Genomic DNA, 20,536 nt, shown 5'->3' on the forward strand with positions numbered 1-20,536 from the left:
GCCATTAGAAATCACTGGTGAATCCTAAAAATCAGTGTTTAGTAACAAAATAAGAACAAATTGTGGATACGAGCAAAAATAAGTGAAGAATTTGTTTGCATCATGTTTCTTGCACGAGGCCCAGTGTCCTCCTACTATATTTCTTTGTACAGAAACATTAAACATTTTTCTTGGTTGTCTCTTAAAGGATCTGGTCAGTCTCTGGCTGTGAACGTGTCGCCCTCGTGTGCCAGCAGACCTTGCTTCCCCGGCGTTCAATGCATCAACCGCAGGCCGCCACACGTCGGCTACGTCTGCGGACGCTGCCCGCCCGGCCTTTACGGCAACGGACGCGTCTGCATGAAGAACGCCAAGGAAGGTAAAGGATTTGACTTTGTAGTTTTGTAACCAACAGATCTGCAGCTCTGACGCCTCACAATCTCCACGGACATAAAATAAAAAGAGCAAAAATACAAGAATGAATTTTAACATTCATGACTACAGAAAAAAAGATCCAGAATTTGATGACATCTGTCGCTGATGTGAAGTCGCTCCAAACATTGTGGGCTACTTTATGGATCTTTGATTTCGCTCTTATGATGTTCTGGTTTCCCTGATGTTTCATGCGTTTTCTTGGTCGAAAGGAATGCCATTTATCGCAGGAGATAAATCAGTTCCCGTGGTTGGAGACGGCCTGGATGTAATAACCACCTCTTTGCTTTTTGAGTCAGCGCCAGGCCACAAAGCTTCAACAGAAGACCGCTAAATGTTATTTTCTCAGAGGAGCAGTGGGTCCTAATTAGTCAGAGGAGACTCAAAAAAAGTCAAAAAAACAGAACAAAGTGTTAACGCAGATGAGTCATTCAGCCTCAAACAAGATATGAATCTACTTGACTGAGACCAAAAGCTGCTCTGAAGAGTACTACTGACGTCAGTGCCTGCAACATAACTTTAAATTTAGAATATAGTATATAATTAAGATAATTATAAAGATAGTTTTCTGGACATTTTTTTTATTTTTATTTTTTTAAATCTAATCATTTAATAATTTCAACTTTTACTTTTTTTTCAGGACATTTCTTTTCAAGTTCCTAATTATGTTTTTTTCCCAGTATTATTGAAAGAAATATGATTTTCTCAGGTTTCTGATGCCTATCCAGATGCAAAAGGGTTAAAATGTAAAACTTGAAACCTGAATTCAGAATTTTATTTTTTATATATTAATATATTAATTTTTTCCTTTTGTCTTTCTTTCTTAATATTTCTGTTCTCTTTTACCTGCCAGGGGCCTGGGCCTGCTCCATTGACTCCAGCATACATACATTTGTATTTTATACTGATGTTCATCAATACGAGCATTTTAAAAAAACATCTTCTGTTCTCTCTTCAGTGAGCAAAATAAGTGGACATTTTTTTCAATTTCTTGACATTGTGTGAGATTATTATTTTTTTAATAGACAGAAAATCCTCAGAGAGTTTGCAGAACATCGAGAACGTGTCGGTCTGGTGGGTGGGGAGTTGGTAGCGCTGCACAAAAATAGCGTTATATACTATTTACCGCGTAAAATTTCAGTTTGGTATAAAAATATGAAAAAATACATATACGGGAAATCCAGGGCTTGACAGGCTGGTTACGGTTGCTAAGCGGGTCGAGGTTCTGATGTCACCTGCTGTCTCTCCTCAGCATCCAATCACCTCCCTCAGCCGCAGATCGGAGGCAAAACCAGCCGATCTCCGCACGCAAGCAGCAGCAAAGTCTCCCAGCTGCACCTGCCCAACCTGCCCACCAGGCACGGCATCAGACACCTGTCCTGGCCCGTCACCAGAGCGAACAGAGACAACACGCCACGCCAGGTTCTCGCTTCAGGGAGGGAAGGCGGGACGGGCAGGAGGGAGGCGGTCACTGTTGCTTCAAGAGATGTTCCTCTGACATCGGCCGGCGCCCTCGGCACTCACGTCACACGGCACAGTGGCAGAGCGGATGCTAGGACGTACGGCAGATCTAGCACGACGATCGCCAGGGATTTTACATCTTCTCATGTGACAGCTTTAAAGGTGAGATCTTTTTTTTTGAGTTGACAGGAAATGAGGATGAAAGAGAGCAGCAAAGGGTCACTGGTCGGACTCGAACTCGGGGCTGCTGCGTCAAGGACATATAGCCTCTGAATTTGGGGTGCACGCTCAACCAGCTGAGCCACCCGGGACTCTGAGTTGGCTATTTTTTGTCTTAATGCCTGCAATGGCTGAATCCGGAGACATTAAGTTTTTGGGTTGTCCGTACGTACGTTCGGTCCGTTCTTGTGATCTTCACATTTGATACAAACATTAACTTGGACTCAAGGATTAACAGATTAGGTTTTTCTACCGATAATTTTCTTGACGAAGTTTTCTCGAAGCTGGCACAAACAAACAAGAATCCAAGAATGAGCTGATTAGAATCTGCTGGTCGAAGGTCAAAGGTCAAGGTCACTGTGACCTCACAAGGATGAAACATAGATTTATTGGATTTGAAGGAGGAATTAACTAATATCACCAGCTACAATAAAAATTCCACCCGGTAGCTCAGGCATGTTGCTTCTGATGCTTCATTCATGCATTTTTTGAATTTGCATCAGTCTTGTGTCCTGTCGGCTCTGAACGAGATCCGCTTGTCTCGTGCAACAGCTTGATCCAGGATGTTCGGGGTAAAACATGTCTCTGTGAAGATGTGCGCAGCAGTCTCTGATTTCCCAGACATTAGCCAGAGTAAGGTTTGGTAGAGGGACAGCTCCCGGTCCAAGTCGGGTCAGCCTGGCCCTGATGCCGGCTCTCCTACCTCTCTTCGTCCAGCGATTTCAGTTTAATTTCTCCGCTCTGGTTTGCGCAGTGGCATAGAACTGCACGGCATATATCTAGTTTGTTTTTGTCTTGATGTAAAGGTGACATGAACAGCGAATCACCTTCGTTCTATGATTATCTCCCAGCAGTCTGAAGGAGCACTGACCGGCGCTACACCTTCGAGGGTAACACCACCAGCTCCTCACCTGTCCACTCAGACCTCCAAACAGACCACGCAGCCCCAGCTCAACCACCTGGCGTCCACCCAGACAAAACCTTGGACCCCTCCGAGACACGCCTTCCCACTAACAGCAGCCCTCACCGCTCTGTCTTACTCGCTGTCCGAGTCTGAGTTCTCAGCAGACGGAGATGAACCTGGAACCGAAGGGCCAGACGTGCCGCTGACCTTCACAACACCAGGAAAGACAACATCCCTCCTCCAAAGAGCTACCTCCATCCAGCCAGAGGTTCAGAGTGGTACGACGGCAGACAAACATGTGACAACTTGCGCCGATCGTCCGTGTTTTCCCGGAGTCGCGTGTGAACCAGTCACGGATGATGGTTTCCGCTGTGGGAGGTGTCCTGTGGGATACACCGGAGATGGACGAGCTTGTCGAGGTACTGCTCCGTGTCCTCTGATTGTGCAAAATGTCCGTCACCTTTAGACAGTTTTAACATCTGAACTGTCTGTTTTTAAAGCTGTTTGCAGGCACACGTGTGGTAGGAACATGGAGTGTGCTGCGCCCAACACGTGCCGCTGTAAACCGGGCTACACCGGGTCCGACTGTGAGACAGGTACACGAATAAATAGCCTATATTGCAGCTAGTATTTATCTCTATGCTTTTATATTGTTGTTGTCTTATTGTTCTTTTTCCATATTTTCTCAGCAATCTGTGAGCCGGACTGTGCGAACGGGGGTGTGTGCATCGCTCCGGGTGTGTGTCAGTGTCCCAGAGGGTTTCATGGAGAAACCTGTCAGGAAGGTAAAGCTACTTTTTCCAGTTAATCCAGATGTCTTAATTTTCTTAAGTTTGTCATGGTAGAAACTATATTAAAGGTGGCATATTATGCTTTTCCTTTATTTTCTGTCATATAGGCCTTCATAATCTCACAATGTTGAATGTTCATATAAACGAGGTCAAAGTTTAGATGTGTGGTAAACATTTCACTGCTACATGTAGCTACATGCTAACGTTAAGGAAACATGTAGTCGTGGTTACCGATTTTTTAATTTCCCCCTGTTTTCAGATCAGATTATCGCTTGAACATGTCTGTTTGTGGGTATTTTGGTTTAGAAGCTTTTATTTGTGATTTATTATGATAGAAAGTGCTGCTACACTCGAACTACGCTGCTACATGTAGCTACATGCTAATATCTGGGAAACCAGTCATCTTAGTGGTCGTTTCTACCTGATTTTGGATAATATTCCTGCTGGTACATTTCCGGTTGTGTTTAAAAGCTTTTATCAGTGATTTTTAGTATGGTAGAAAGTACTCTCGGCAACAAGTACATTGCTACAGGTAGCTATATGCTAACATCTGGGAAACTAGTAATCTTGGTTGTTGTTTTTCCCCAATTTCGGATCATATTTCTTCTGGAAAATATCCGACTACAAAAACCTTTGATTAACACTGACATATAGAAGAGCTGAAAAACACTGACCAATGAGAGTAGACTGGTTTTTTTTTGGTTTTTTTTGGAAAAGGGCCTTTAAAGAGACAGGCACTAAAACAGAGCTCCAGCACTGACAGTTTGATGAAAATTATGGTTTTTTTGGGGTTTTTTTAAGATTAAGAAAACCACAAACAGTAAAAAAAGGAAAATGAGCATAATTAGATTATAAGGCGCCACGTTTGAAACATTTAGAGGTATTCAAAATGATGATGCTTTATAAATAAACTATTATAAACCACAACTAATCAAAATGCATTTCTGCAGCTTTGTGCAGGTTACCATGCGAAAACGGAGGCACCTGTGTGGGACTGCAGACCTGTTCGTGTCCTTATGGGTTTGTTGGACCTCGATGTGAGACCAGTAAGTCCAGTACCCTGTTTTTCCACATTTACATATTTTTATTTGCTTTTAAAAACCATCATAATTGTGATGATTTTTTGGTGTTTGATCGTAGTGGTGTGCAGCCGTCACTGTCAGAACGGAGGTCAGTGTGTGTCTCCAGACGAGTGCTTGTGTCCAAAAGGCTGGACGGGACCGTCCTGTGAGACAGGTGAGTGTTTGTTGGTGTTTGTGTGTTTTAGTGTGTGTGTGTGTGTGTGTGGACTGACCTCTCAGTGACGCTCTCGTCTCTCCCTCCAGCTCTCTGCTCTCCGGTGTGTCTCAACGGCGGTTCATGTGTTCGGCCGAATACTTGCGAGTGTCCTCATGGTTTCTACGGTGCACAGTGTCAAAACGGTAATCAGTAAATGTATCGGTGGTAGTATTCATTGAACTGAGTCAGTATCTTATCAATTCTGTCTTTATTGTTTGTCCTCGTCCAGCTGTCTGCAGTCCTCCCTGTAAGAACGGCGGTCTGTGTATAAGGAACAACGTCTGCTCCTGTCTGCAGGGATACACCGGGAGGCGCTGCGAGAAAAGTCAGTGTTTCTTCCTCCTCCTCCTCCTCCTCCTCATCATTTATGTCATCTACTCATGACTGTTAAATCCTGACTCCTCCTGCCTCCATTTGTCAACATTCTCCTCACGATATTTTCCATTTTCTCTTTCTTCTCTTTTTTCTGCTTTTTTCAAATCTTCTTCGATTTCACTTCTGTTACCACGATGATGATGAGATTATTTCAAATAAAATCCCAAAAAAATGAGATGTTATCAGTATAACAAAATCACTGCTAGGGTTGAGGTGATGTCGGGCGTAAGTATAGACAGAAGAATTCACAAAAGCAATCTATAACAAAATATGTGATAAAATAGATTAAATTAAGATTTTTTTATTTTCTTTGGTATTTTTCTCATATACATAAATGCGATGATGGTTTCTGGGTACTATGCATGTTGGTGTTTCCACATCAAGTCTCTATTTGATGATGTGTTGGGACGATAAGATTATATCCATTTTAGCTGCATAACTATTAACGAGCATGCACGAGGGCCCATCGTGGGGCCCTTTGTTACCTTACGCCACAGGTTAAAATGTTTGGATGACGGAAACACGGGCGATCTGGACAATATTGGACATTTCTAGAAGAATTCTATACAGTACTGCACAAATAATAATTGTATTTAGTATATTTTGGCCTATTTTTTGCAAGCAGTGTAGCATTACTATTGCAGCATATTGTTCTGCATGTTTCGTTTTCCCGTCCTGAATTTTCTGTTTATTTTTCCCGTGTCGTCGGGCGCCGTCTGTCTGCTGTCACAGTTTTTACCTGATTCCACATGAATACACTACTATTCCTCTAACATTTTTCTGCATATTCGCTCTTTTGGCAGGTGTGTGCGAGCCCATGTGTATGAACGGCGGCAGGTGTGTCGGCCCAGATGTTTGCGATTGCCCGTCAGGTTGGCGAGGGAAGAGATGTGATAAACGTAAGTGCCGTGATATAAGAATCAAATCCGTACGGATACAGATTCACGACATTTCCAACATTAATACCTCCAGATAAACCTGTCAGATCCAAACATGCATCAGTGCGAACACCTGAAAACTGTCTTTTCGTATTATTGTCATCACAAATCAAAGCGTGAAGTCGATTTGTGCAGAAACTTTGCAGCCAACAAAGGTGACGTCTTCAAACACAGCTGCTTTGGCCGACCAGCAGCGCAAAATCCCAAATTATTTAACCTTTTGATACCTGTATCGACATCAGTTTTCTTGTGCTGCGGTCAGACACCTTTTAAAGGCATTTAAAAATTTGAAACTTGAGAAAACTATTTTGACTTCTCATTAAAAAAAAAAAACATGGGAAAAGAGGCAATGACAAACTTGGCAAGAGATGTCCCACAAATATCAATAAATTGGTAAAAGGAGACAAGAGAATGACAAAATTAGCTGAAAATAAAATTAAAGGGTTCGAAAAATATATTTAAAAAAGGGAAAAATGTCCATAAAACTGTATAATTACCATAATTTTAAAATTTCAATTATGTTACAGACAAAAAAGAATTAAAATATTTTTAACATAATTTTTTGCACTTTTTTTTACTTTTCTTTTTTTTTGGCTTATTTTAAGGTTATTTTCTTTTGACCTTTTTTTTATTAATTTCTTGCTAGTTTTGGGGCCACGTCTTGTTAAGATGCCCCATGTTTTTGCAAGAAATCAAACCAACTGACCCACATTTGAAAGGGTTAATTTGCAATGATATAAATTGGAGATTTATTTTTCACACTTTGGAGGCTGAAATGGGACAATATTTGGCCTGTTTGCTTGACAAATGGCTCAAAAATCCACCATTTTACAGTAAAACTCACCGAGCAGAAGCAGGAACGGTGACGCTGAAGCTTCAGTCTCTGAACAGCTGCTTCCCACAAAGACGCGTCTCATCTGGAGACCATCGGCTGTTATGTCTGCGGCGTTTTACGGGGCTGATCGGCTACCTAAAAGACACACATACGCGTTATCTACTGAAGCCCCGCCCCCCTCCTTCATCATCAGTTGACACCTGAACGCCTGTCAGGAAACACTAAACAAGGAAACTAGCTGAATGCAACAAGGAAAAAAACAAAAATGCAAAACCTAGAAAACAAATTTCTCAGGACAACTAAACACGAGGAAACGAAGAGCGATTACAAATATAACCAACACGGATATTTGCTGCTGTTATACACGGACGCCAATGACCTCAGTTCATCATCGCGTTCCTCAAATTTGGCACAAACGTCCACATGGACTTCACAGGCCGTAACTCAAGAATTCATGTGCCTAAATTTCACACAAATGCCTCAGAGGATATAATGATTAACTTATGATATTTTATATCCAAACAGGTTGAACGTTCACATCATCGTGTTTTCTGCAGAGATCTCGTGTGTGTGAAGCGTCCGTGTTTTCACTAACTAATAATTCTGCGTGTGACTGGACTCGGACTCGAGTGCAGCTCTAATTTTGGGTCTCGTTTCTCCTCTCAGCCAGCTGCCTGCAGAAGTGTCTGAACGGAGGGGAGTGTGTGGGCGCTAACACCTGCCACTGCGCCGCGGGCTGGCAGGGCATGCTGTGTCAGATCCGTGAGTATCCCAACGAAAACACACAAACGCATCCTCAGTGCAACGCTGAAACTTGGTCCGATTCACACGAGTGTTTCCTGCGCGAGTCGCTGCTTCTGACGTTTTGTTTCGGTGTCGCTCCTCAGCTCAGTGTGAGCAGAGGTGTCTGTACGGCAGTCGATGTGTGCGTCCAAACGTCTGCGCCTGCCGGAGCGGATACGCCGGATCTCTTTGCTCCAAAAGGGTAAGAAGGATTCAGCTTGTTCAGTGACAGTGGCTCAGTTTTTGAGGAGCATCCAGGATTTACTTTATATCACTTACACTCGAAAAACAAGCACGACCTGGAAATGTTCCTCCTCTCCTCGTTTGTTTAGTCTTTTATTTTTATTTTCACTCCTTAGAAATGAGATTAAGGTCCAAAACAATCTGAGGATTATGAGCTATTTGCACATTTAATGCATTGCTTAACCCTTTAAAACCTGTATCGACATCAGGTTTCTCATGCTGCGTTCAGACGCCTTTTACATGCTATCGACCCTCTGAAACAGAGCACGTGGTTTCGATTATTTTCAAAAACATGAGGAAAAACGGCAATGAGCAACTTTGCAAGAAATGTCCCACAAATTGCAAAAAATTAGTCAAATGTGACAAAAAATACCCCAAAATTAGTTTTAAATAAGAGGGGAGGATAATTAGAAAATTGCAGAAAAATAGTGAAAAATGTCCAGAAAACTATTTTTATAATTCTAATGTTAATGCTAAAAATTAAAATAAAAAAAAGATAAATAAATACAGATATTTTTTATTTTTTTATTATTATTATTGATTTCATTGACTGATTACATTTTTACAAATATTTTAAAAAGAATTGGGCCGTGTGTTTTTAAGCAGCTCGCTGCCTTCTCCCCACATTTGTGAAAGAAATCAAACCGATCTGCTCAGGTTTTTAAGGGTTAAGGGAACCTTGATAGCAACTTTGGTAACAATGCAGAAACATTTCAGTTATTTTCACTGCTGCATTTTGTCCAGCTGGTCTGAGACTCACACGAGTCAGAAACACATGACGAAAACTGGAAACACGTGAAAATGCGTCCAATCTCGTGAACTGACGGGTGACGGATGATGAGGCCCGGCGATGGACAGACGGAGCTGCACTGATCAAAGCAAAGCGAAGCGCTGCGATTCGTTTGTGAACCTGCCGATTTATCTTTTAATGTGCCGAAATTCAGCATCGAGAACTCCAGCTGTTAAGCCAGACTCACTCCTTTCTGTCTTTCAGAGGTAGCAGGAAAAAAGGTTCACTGAAAACAAAAATGACGGATGTAAATTTCTCCAGAATATTTTGGCTGCTTATTGAAATTTCCACATTTTTTTTGACTTTTTTTCTTATAAATTTGTTTATATTTGTTCGTTTAAATGTATGATTTAATAATCTCAGAGAATATTCAGATTTTTTCCTTGTAAATTTGCGACTTTAATCTCAGAGAATTACAGTTATGTCCCCACAAACTTATGACTTTATAATCACTGAAAACAAAAAAACACAATTTTATTTTTTTTTTAATTTTAATTTTTTTTCTCGTAGAAATACCACTATTGTCTAGGATTTTTTTATTGTGATTTTTTTTACCCTATTTTCAGAGTATTTCACATTTATTTCTTGCAAATGTATGACTTTATAATCTTCGAAAACAAATACCCAGTTTTTCTGATTTTTTTTTAATTATTAATTTGTTTCTGTAAAACTACCATTTATAGACAATATCAAATAAATGTCAGAGAATTTAATTTTTTTAATTTATGACTTTAAAATCTTAAAAAAACAAAAACACATTTTTCCCAAATTATTCTTGTACATTTTTCTTTTTTTTCTTGCAAATTTATGATTCTAATTTTTTGTACATTATTTTAACTTTAATTTCAGGAAATTTCAGATTTTTTTCTACAAATTCAAGTTGTTTTTTTTTATATTACCAACCCTCCCTCAGCTCCCTATTGCATTTATTTTTTTTTTATTTCTATTATTATTTTTATTATGTATATATATATATATATAATATATATATATATATATATATATATATATATATATATTTTTTTTTTTTTTTTTTTTTTTTTTTACAGTGACACTGATACACCATGACAGAACTTTAACACTAAACATGTAAAAACATTATCTGTCCGATTAAAAAAAAAATCTCTATATATGTTTCACATCTTTAATTTCTGCCTCGCACTCTTAACTCTTGAATTTTCATAATAAAACCTTTTTTCTTTTTCAGCTCCCTATTTCCCGAGGTTAAGACCGACAAACACAGCTGGAGTTCAGTCAGCCCTGATCGACCTTCAGGTGACACAAAGTCGTCCGCACGGAGCATCAACAACAGGAAACCCGCAGTGTGTCACGAAAACTTCACACCGCATTTTGACCAAAGCCGTCTCACATGAAACATAAACTCATGGTCCATAATCAGGATGCAACACGCAGCTATTTCATTCAGTGAGTTTTTACTGTAAATGCCGTCATGTTCAGGTACTACATACACACTTAAACCTCTGTACGAGTATTTATTTATTTGGTTGTTTTATATTGTCTCATATTTCTTGCTGTATATATCTTAATCACTGTGTAATCGATGTTATTTCTTATTAAAGCATTGTTTATTGGCTGTTTTGTAAGAAAACGAATAAAGATCCTTTAAAGGTATTGATTTCGTCTGTTTTTTTAAAAAAGGAAAAGTTAAAAAATGATTATTGTCGATTAATCACCCCGTGTTGCGCTGAATTTGCAAAGAAAATTTCGTGTTTCTAACATGCCTCCAGTGAACAAAAAATTGAGAAAATTCTGGATAAGTTGAAATCATATGGTTTCACATTTAACTGAACTGTATCAAAACGTCTGTTTTCAAACTTAAAAAGTACTATTACAAAAGTAGTTCCCAAACAGACCGTCCTTTCTGACAGGGAACTTAACCCTTTGAAATCAGGGCTAATTGGTTTGAATTCTTAGGGAAAAAAAATGGGAAGAAGGCAATGAGCAACTTAAAAAGGCAAGGCCCAAAATAAAAAAAAAAAAAAAAAAAAAGTTACAAGAAAATAACCTGAAAATAAGCAAAAAAGGAAAAGTAAAAAATAAAAGAAACAAGAAAATTACCCCAAAAAGGTGCTGATTTAAATATTTTAAAATTTAAATATCAGTTATTATAAATATAGTTTTCTCTATATATATGTTTACCTAGTTTTTGATGTTTTTTGCCCTTTTTTGGCTCTGGTTTGCTCAACCAGGACTAGAAACAGTTTTTTTTGTTTGTTGCACCAAATTTTATGTTTTGGCAGAATAATTTTGAACGTCAACACATCATCTAACATTTTAGCTTTCTTCGGGTATGAGACATATTTTGGTAACTTACCTTTTTATCTGCACAGTTCGAAGTACTGCGTCCGTCTCCGTGTTCCCATAATCCCTTGTTAACAGCTGTTGGTGGAGCTGAGGACCTCCAGCATGGCCGACCGCGGACGTTACCTGAAACAGATTCAGTAAAAACATGATTCAATCACGTCACGTTCAGCGTGTTTTATAACGTTTGCATTTTATGCATTTTATGTCCTAAGTGTTTGTATGTTGCTTTTGAGATGCTCTCAGTTTGCTGATGTTCCTGCAGCGTTTCTGCAGCACCTGAGCAGCATTTGACTTTGCAACAGGGGCCAGACAAGTTCACGGCCAGCGGGTCGGGGCCACGGGGGCCGACAGGAAATGAGGATTAAAAGATTAATGAGGCCGCATTAGCTCCAGACCAATTAGGATTCCTCTCAGGCAGCCGCTCGCTGACTCCTGCCTCTGCAGCTCTGACTCTTCACAGCAGATTAGGACGGAGCCGGACAGTTTGTTTGGACCACAGCAGGAGCAGCGGCTCCGTCCTCTGTTGATATTTGTTGCTGTCACTGAAATCCCTGCAGCAGTTTGCATTTCTTTCAGTTTTTCTTTGGAAGTGTATCTGTTAAATCTCTTCACCCTTTAAAGCTTCAGCAAATTGGCTTAACAAAAAAATGCCAATATATGCATATATATATATATAATTTTTATTTCAAAGGTACTTTTTTTTGCTGTTATATAAATTGTACAATGTAACATTTATAAATAAAGAAAGAAAACATTTAGAAATATTGTTTTCTGGACATTTTTCCTGTTTTTGATAATATATTATTATTATTATTATGGGTTCTAAAGGGTTAAACTGATTGCCTTTGACCTCCTGTTGCAAGCTTAGTCCTGCAGGAAGGTGACCTTTGACCTTAAAAAGAAAAATTGCATATCTTGTGTTAAGCATGCTTCATATTAGTAAAACAGATTTTGCAAGAAAAATAAACTTCTGGAAATAATCTGTAAGATTTTACTGCCCTCTGGTGTCAAAAAAAATATTAAATGTGAAGAATATAAAACTGCATAAAAATGCAGATAAAACTGCCAGAACATGGGCTGGTTTTACTCTTGAAACCTGAGCAAATTAATCTGACTGCATTTGAAAACATGGGGGAAAGGCAATGACCAGCATGGTGAGAAATGCCCAAAAATTGCAAAAAAAAACCCAAAAAACCCCAGAAAAATGTGACAAGAAAAATTACCTTAAAATTAGTTTTTAAAAAGAAGAAAAGATTATTAGAAAATTACTCAAAACAACAGGGGAAAATGTCCAAAAGATATTTTATAGTAGCAATAATTTTATATTTAACATTATGTTACAGAAGAAAATGTGATCAAAAATAAAAAAATAGATACATATTTTTAAGGTATTTTTAATGTTTGTTTTAGTTTAGTTTTAATTTTTTGTGCATATTTTCCAGTTATTATTATAATTGAAAGGGGGAAATAAAAATCTTAAAAAAACATAGAATTTTTTGTTTGTTTGGGGTTTTTTTTTAGCACTTTTGGGGGTCATTTTCTTGTGTAATTGTAACCATTTTTCTGCTTATTTCTTATATATTATTTATATATAAAATCATCATTCTGACCTGAAAGTTGCTCCGAGCTTTCGCAGCAACACACACGCACAGAAGGCTTCGTCCCCTCCCAGATATTTATATCCACCCCCAAAGATGGCACTGTGTGTGTGTGTGTGTGTGTGTGTGTGTGTGTGTGTGTGTGTGTGTGTGTGTCCATCCCGGTGGTGGGCACAGCCGGGACGGGACGAGCGGGTCCACCTGGACTGTTCACTCACTAGAAGCTCAGAGCCGCCGGCCAAAGCAGCAAAGTTCTTCTCTATGTTGGGTGCCAACAAGCAGAACACACACACACACACACACACACACACACACACACACACACACACACACACACACACACACACACACACACACACACACACACTAGCTATTGGTAAGCTGCAGTGTGTGTCGCCAGCGGTTTGCAACATTAAACTGATTGCTGGAGGACAACAAACTGAAATATTTCGTTCGGGTTCACTGACCTCCGTCCTCCATCACCGGATTGGCTGAAGTTGTGTTTTCTTGCAGTTTCAGACGGCGGTGGACACGGATGGATTACGCCCCGTCAGGCCTTCACCTGCAAAATATCACTCGAATTAGCACGTGCTGACCCGAAAAAGACAAAAAAAAGACCATGCAGAGATGCAAAAGAACTACAAAGCAGCGCAAGGCAACGAAAGACTCCTCAATGAGTCACACAATGACCTCAAAGACTCCCAAAACACGACAAACAACCAAAAAGACAAAAAAAATAAGAGACACAAAATGACCTCAGTGACCGCAAAACTAAAACTACACACAAAATGACCACAAAGGGACACAAAGTAACTACGAAGCAAGACAAAAAAGACACAAAATTACCTCAAAGACACCCAAACAACTACAAAAAGGAGACAAGGAGACACAAAATCATGACACAGAGACACACAGTGACAACAAAGAGACATAATGAATACAAAGCAGCAAAACACAACTACAGAGACACACAACAAACAAAAAAAAAACAAAATTAATACAAAGAGACACAAAACAAAAAAAGAAACAAAATTACTTCAAAGAGACACAAAACAGCCGCAAGGAGACACAAAATTACTACTATAAGATGCAAAAGAAAAAAGGAGACAAAAATGACTACAAAAGATATGCACAACAAAGCAAAAGACACCAACATTTTCTGAGATATAGTGCAGTAGAGTGTATAAAGAGGCAGTACAAGTACCTCAAAGTTGTACTTAAGCTTGACACTTGAGTAAATGTACTTACTTTCTTTACTTTCTATTACTGTTTTCAGAGATGAATATTATTTTAATTTTGTGCTAACAAAGCATTTGAATCGTGAAATGGGGGTCGTCTGCCGAAAATTTTGAGCATCAAACACTTAAATTCCAAATTTTTAGTGATTTTTTTTTTTTTTTTTTTTAGCAGAAATTCGCTTTTCTGCAATTTAAGGAGTCAAATTATTTTGTCAAAAATAAAAGTCCTCTGCTACTTCATGTTTTTATTTGGTTTGGTTTATTATAAGGATTTGGAAATGCACATGTTAAATATACAAATAAATCAATTACATGAAAATAAAATCTACAAAATAAAAATAAGAATTTTATTGATGAGGACAGAAATTACTGGTGCAAATGTTTGGGTTTTTTTTCTGTTCTCATGAAATATTTGAAAAAAATCTGTGATATTTTTGTGTCGTTTTAAAAATTATAGAAATAATAGTTTTGTAATAATTTATAAATTATTGTTGAAATAAATTATATTCGGTTGAAAATATTGCGATTTCAAAACAAATTATCTCCTTTTTTCCAGCAGTATTTTGAGTTTTGTTAACAATGAGCTTTTTTTGTAGGAGAGGTAAAACAAAATATTTACTTTCAGCAAACGCATTAACTTAACAAATAACAGCAAATTCTTATTGTCGTTGTGTTTTTTTTGTTTGTTTGGTTTTTGCAATTATCAGCCAAAATATCAGTCTTTCTGATTTGAAATCGTCGGTATCGTCCCTGAAGGCAGGTCCATATCGGTCGGGCCTAATTTAAACCTGTATCCTCCAGACCACAACAGGTGCCCCCCTCCTCCTCCCTCCCTTTAGGCTCCACCTGTCCTCTCTGCTCCGCCGGCGACCCAGAAAGCAGCCGTCATTCATTAGCACTGGTATGCCGATCCGCCGGGGGGCCGGGCAAACCGCTCAAACCCCCTCGGTCACCGGATCGGCGGCAGCTGCTCGGCCCCCCGGTGCTATTTTCACCCTCAGGATAAAGTGATGTGCAGCCGCAGCCCGCCCGCACGGCCCCAGCAGCTCCAGTCCGACCACAGCAGAGCCAGGATGAAGTCCAGCGGCGGCGCGCAGCCCGACGGCTTCACCTCCGACCTGGACGACCTGGACAGCGGCAGCGACAGCTCCGGAGGGAAGTCCACCGGAGACTGCAGCCCGCGCAGAGAGCCGGGGGAGGCGGTAGGGGAGGGCGCTGGAGGGGGTTCCCGCTCCGGTGCGCAAAGACGCAGGAGACGGCGGAGGCGCAGCAGCAGCGGCGGAGGTGGAGGAGGCGCGTGTCTCCCCGGTGTGAGTAAACAGAGGCAGGCGGCCAACGCGCGGGAGCGGGACAGGACGCACAGCGTGAACACGGCCTTCACGGCGCTCCGCACGCTCATCCCCACCGAGCCCGCCGACCGGAAGCTCTCCAAGATCGAGACGCTGCGCCTGGCCTCCAGCTACATCTCGCACCTGGCCAACGTGCTGCTGCTCGGGGACAACTGCCGGGACGGACAGCCGTGCCTCGGATACCAGAGCATCCTGCACGGCAGCGCGGCCCTCAGCGCGCCCTCCCTGCGGCCCATCTGCACCTTCTGCCTCAGCAACCAGAGGAAACTGGTGAGAAAACACTCGTTTTTACGCACGGTCAGAAAGGCACATATCTGCTCCAAAGTCACCGCGGTCAGTCCGATACTTCTAAAAGCGGAGCAGGTGATGGCACCTGTGCAGCCGCATCCTCTGGATTTTGGAAATAGACTCTGTGGTGCTGAGTTTGCGCGGTTCAAAGGTGATCGGGGTTAACCAAAGTTGCAGCTGTTTCTCCAATGATTGACAACACAAAATGAAAACAGCCGTGGTGCCTTTAAAGCAGCCATACTCAATTTAGGGCCAAATCTGGCCCCCAATAAGGTACTGGGTGGCCCTCTAATTCACATTAACCATTAAGTGATTCGCACTGGGAATGGTTTTGTAATTTAAGTATACATAAGGTGCCAGGGTGTATGAAACAGCATCAAAATAGAGCTTGTTGATCAAAAAAGTGCCAGTGGAGGATCCCCACACCTCCGACAGCTAAGCCCCTTCTGTCCTAAAATATTAGAAATGTCCTGAAATACTAGAAATGTCCCAAAGTCCTTGAAATGTTAAAAAATCCTAGAAATGTCCTGTAATACTGGAAAAGCCTTAAAACCCTGGAAACATCCTAAAATCCTGGCAATGTCCTTAAATCCTATAACGGCTCTGAATACCAGACACATCCTGAAATACTAGAATTGTCCGAAAAAGCCTCGAAATATCCTAAAATCCTAGAAACTGCCACTGCGACTGGCCCCTGGCCTCCTGTCATATTGCAAAGTGGCCCCCAAGCAAAACATGTTGAGGATCCTTTTAAATTCTAAGTTGACTGAATTTGAGAGGACAATTTGAGGAAAATTGTAATGATTCAACTAATCTTTTAATTTTCAATCGACTTAAAAATTTAAGGCAGCCTGGACACTGGCTTTTTTTTTTAAAGTTGAAACAAATAATGTAATTTTCACACAAACAGACTTTTTGGTGATGTTCATGCAAGAGGCATTTAGTAAATTACTTTAACTATTTTAAAATGACTTTTAATTACTTTAAAATTAAAATGCAATATTACTAACATACTTTAAAAATATGTCTATATCATGGGGTTTTCAAGACTTTTGAAAGGTTGATTTAAGACATTTTTATTCCAACTAAGCCCTTATTTTAAATTGTGTTGTTTAAATTTAAAGTTACAAGAAAATTACCAGAACATAAGCACCAAAAAACAACCTGTAAATACAAAAACAAACAAGTAAATAACCTACAAAAAGTGCTGAAAAATATGTATACACATATGTTTTTATCTTCTTTTCTGTTACATAATTTTAAATATAAAATTATGATAAAAATCATTTTCGAATTATCCTCCCCTAATTTTCAAAGTTAATTTAAAAATAATTTTCTTGTCACTTTTTTTCTATTTTTTGCAATTTGTGAGACATTTCTTGCCAAGTTGGGCTTTGTCTTTTTTTCACCCATGTTTGCAAAAGAAATTAAACCAATTTGCTTAATTTTCAAAGGGTTAAATAGCTTGTGAAAGGGGTCTGCACAAGAAAACTGATGTCGATTCAGGTTTCTAAGGGTTAATATTAAATATTACTGATGGTTTTCACTCGGTGCAAATATTTCTATCCTAAACACACACATGCAGTCGTGGATTAGAGGTGTTTACGATAGTTTACAGCAGTTATAAATAGAGACTAAAAACTGGCACGAGATCAGGAATATTACGTCATTATTACTTTTATATAAATTTACCATTACTGCATTATTTTTTTAATTGGCGCTCTGCAAAAAAAGTCTCATAAAGTCTCCAAATAAAATGAATAAATTATACAAATTAGGTATAATTTCACCTTTTCTGGCACAAATCAGCCTGAATTGTCTTAAATTAAAGGCTATTTTAATACAATAAATAAAGTAGATTTCAAATAGTTACAAGAATAAATAAAACTGACAGAAGTAAGATGATTCAGAAAAACAGAAGTGTTTTTAGGATGAAATGGTGCATTCACTGATTTATGTTTCTTTGCCTCCACAGCTGAGAGACGGAGGAAAGCACTCAGCTGCCGTGTGAAGCAGAGCGGCTCCGGACAGACGGCGAGTCCACCGTGACGTTGTTTACATGTAGACATACACCTGTTGTATATAATATATAAATATATTTATTTTTGGATTAGACTAGAAAAAAAGGACAAATTAACACTGAAAAGCACTTTCTGTTCACGTTGGTGCTTCTGGACGTCTGTGTTTTGGTTGAGCTGTAACCTGAGCCGATGTGTAAAGCTGCACCTGACGGGGGGCTATTTTGGTCCCACGAATAGTACAAACTACTCCCCAACCCCCAACGCAACCCCGACTCCTAAAAAAAAGCCTTGTCGCCTTCAGTCACATGAGGGAAACTGAAGAGCAGCGGTTGCTGTCAGTTGAGTGGCGCTAACGCTGCCTTCAAGTGCCGTCAGAAATGTAGCAATCACTCAGCGGCACTTTGAAGGATCGGTTTTCGACTCTAGCGGTGAACGGTAGGAACTGCATCAACACCGACCGAACCGAGCTCCGCTACAACTCGCATCGTTTGCTCTCCGCGTGCTAAAACATCGCACATCTACGAAGTCCTGAAAGGTCAAAGTTTCTATCTTGCACGCACAGATTATGAGTTATGAGGTCAATTTTTTATGTTTTGGGAGAAAGTTCATTATCTTGTGCAATATTTTAAAAAAATGCAACTTTTCTTGTGCACAGTTAGTTTAAAAATAGACAATAACTTGTGCATGCAACAAAAATTGGACAAGACAATGTGTGCACGATAACACGTTCCTGCAAAATAACACTGAAGATGAATAACTTGTTCCCAGAAAACAACTTGTGCACACTAGAAAATAAGCTTATAAGATAATTTACTCATAAAGTGAATGTTTCTATTCTTGTGTGAACAAGTTTATTATTTTGTGTGCACTAATGTGCAAACATACACAAAAGTTATTGTCTTGTTCCCACAAGACAATAACTTGTGTGCACAACATAAACAAGATAAGTTGTTCCCACACAATAACACTCAAGATAAATAAGCTGTTCCCATAAGATAATAACTTGTTTTGCGCAACTTAATTATTTTGTTTGCTCGAGTTACTTATGTTGCGCTCGTAGAAAACTTCACAAAATAACTTTACATCAAAAAATAAATAAGTTGTTCCCACAAGATTATTAAGTTTCTCCCAAATTTGTCTTGTGTGCGCAAGATAACATGTTCCCACAAAATAATAACATGTGGGCACAACATACTTTGTTCCCACAAGACAACAACTTGAGCACAACTGAATGAGCTTGTTTGCACAAAATAAAAATAAATAATTAGATAAGTTTTCAGGACTTCAGGGGCTCTGCACATAAACGTCAGGAATCACAATTATTTCTGTATCCTGCAGGAAGGTATCACGATTTTTCGCAACGTGATCACAAATTTGTGTTTCTGTAAAGTTTCCACTCGCAAATCTTAATGGTACATTTTTTGGTACGTTCAAAGGAAGGGAACTGCATTAAAGTCAATGATTTGACGTGATTTAAATGCAAAATTAACCCAAAAAAAAAAGAAAAAAAAAAAGAGCATTTTCAACTTGAGCCAAAAGAATCACGCAAATCTCAGATCTTTATGAATCTACTTTAACGTACAAAGACGAGACATAAAAGCAAAGTTAACAAGGTTTAAATATATCACAAGGGGTTTTTTTAGGGTGCTTTGACAAAAATCGGGGAAATAATACTATTTCTGTCAGTTTGGGTAATCTTAGTGCCCTGGTTGGACTCTATTTGTTTGCAAAATGTACGTTTGCTTGTCCTTTGATTCGATTATAACGGCCTGAAATTTCCTTTATTTTTGACGATTCACAAACAGTTCAGTAACATTTATGCTGCCTTGATGCACTTGTGGAAATCAGAAATCTGGAGTTTCAAAACTGGCCACTGAAGAAAGCTTTGGGCTCGGAAGTTGCCCCAAAAATAGGCGTTTTGTTCCTAATCTGAAGATGGAATTGGAAAATGATCAAACTGAATGGGACACGACTGTAACTTCAACACTTTGTCTTTTATCTTTTAGCTGTTTAGGTCTGAAGATGAAATGTTGAGACATTTGCAGTGTGGTGAAATGTTTACTTTTGCATTGTTGCACAATCTCTGTATCACTTTAAAAAATAACGCTAAACTGTGACGTTTTGTGCGCGCGTGGCGTGCACGGTGCATCAGGCCGCCTTTTGCACGAATCTGGAGAAAATATAAAGAATCCTTTTTACAATCGGCTGGATCCCTCGATATTGATCATACAGCACACACGGATGAAAACGTTGCACACTACCTCAGACCTGAGTTCGATATGAAGGCCTACCTCTGAATCTAATGTGTAACATGACGATAGATAGAAATGTACTTGAATACCTGACAACTGTGTCCTTTGCACATCGCAAATACTGAGAAGCTGCTTGAAGAGAAATGTATTTTTGTACAATACAAAGTGAGAAAATCAAACTGTCTGCTCCGTCTCTCTGTCAAAAATACTGCAGATTACACCTTAAATAACACATTAAATTTGGGCTTCTTTAAGAGAACTTTCTACTAAGTTTAATTCTTATAATGGCTCCTTAAAGCCATTAACCCTTTCAAACCTGAGCAAATTGGTTTGATTTCTTGCAAAAACATGGACAAAAGGCAACGGGCAACTTAAAAAGTCATGGCTCTAAAAATGTGCAAGAAATAAGAATTAAGTATATATAATAATAAATAATA

At 39.4% G+C, this 20,536-nt stretch overlaps 2 protein-coding genes and 1 long non-coding RNA gene across 3 annotated transcripts in view; 2 read left to right on the forward strand and 1 right to left on the reverse strand.

The window, feature by feature from the left end:
• Nucleotides 1–10,349, forward strand: part of si:ch211-246m6.5 (von Willebrand factor D and EGF domain-containing protein) — a 35,459-nt gene extending 25,110 nt beyond the window's left edge. The window contains 13 exon segments of the mRNA XM_042513096.1: nt 188–358; nt 1,664–2,034; nt 2,943–3,414; nt 3,496–3,591; nt 3,685–3,780; nt 4,737–4,832; nt 4,927–5,022; nt 5,112–5,207; nt 5,294–5,389; nt 6,243–6,338; nt 7,879–7,974; nt 8,100–8,197; nt 10,236–10,349. Coding sequence (XP_042369030.1) covers nt 188–358; nt 1,664–2,034; nt 2,943–3,414; nt 3,496–3,591; nt 3,685–3,780; nt 4,737–4,832; nt 4,927–5,022; nt 5,112–5,207; nt 5,294–5,389; nt 6,243–6,338; nt 7,879–7,974; nt 8,100–8,197; nt 10,236–10,256 — 1,901 coding nt within the window. The 3' untranslated portion in view covers nt 10,257–10,349.
• LOC121962794 lies at nt 5,087–13,567 on the reverse strand. Its single transcript, XR_006107165.1, has 4 exons — nt 13,419–13,567; nt 11,364–11,476; nt 7,222–7,347; nt 5,087–5,184 (listed from the first exon to the last, which is right to left on the reverse strand). It is a non-coding gene; the product is annotated as an uncharacterized LOC121962794 (long non-coding RNA).
• A 1,519-nt stretch (nt 13,568–15,086) lies between these two features.
• si:ch211-246m6.4 (transcription factor 15) lies at nt 15,087–18,769 on the forward strand. The gene is made up of 2 exons (XM_042513270.1): nt 15,087–15,808; nt 17,802–18,769. The coding sequence occupies exons 1-2, from the start codon at nt 15,200–15,202 to the stop codon at nt 17,835–17,837; spliced, it is 645 nt and encodes a 214-aa protein (XP_042369204.1). The 5' UTR covers nt 15,087–15,199; the 3' UTR covers nt 17,838–18,769.
• Nucleotides 18,770–20,536: the final 1,767 nt, after the last annotated feature.

The sequence above is a fragment of the Plectropomus leopardus genome, chromosome 24 (genome assembly GCF_008729295.1).
Source record: "Plectropomus leopardus isolate mb chromosome 24, YSFRI_Pleo_2.0, whole genome shotgun sequence".
NCBI lineage: Eukaryota > Metazoa > Chordata > Actinopteri > Perciformes > Serranidae > Plectropomus > Plectropomus leopardus.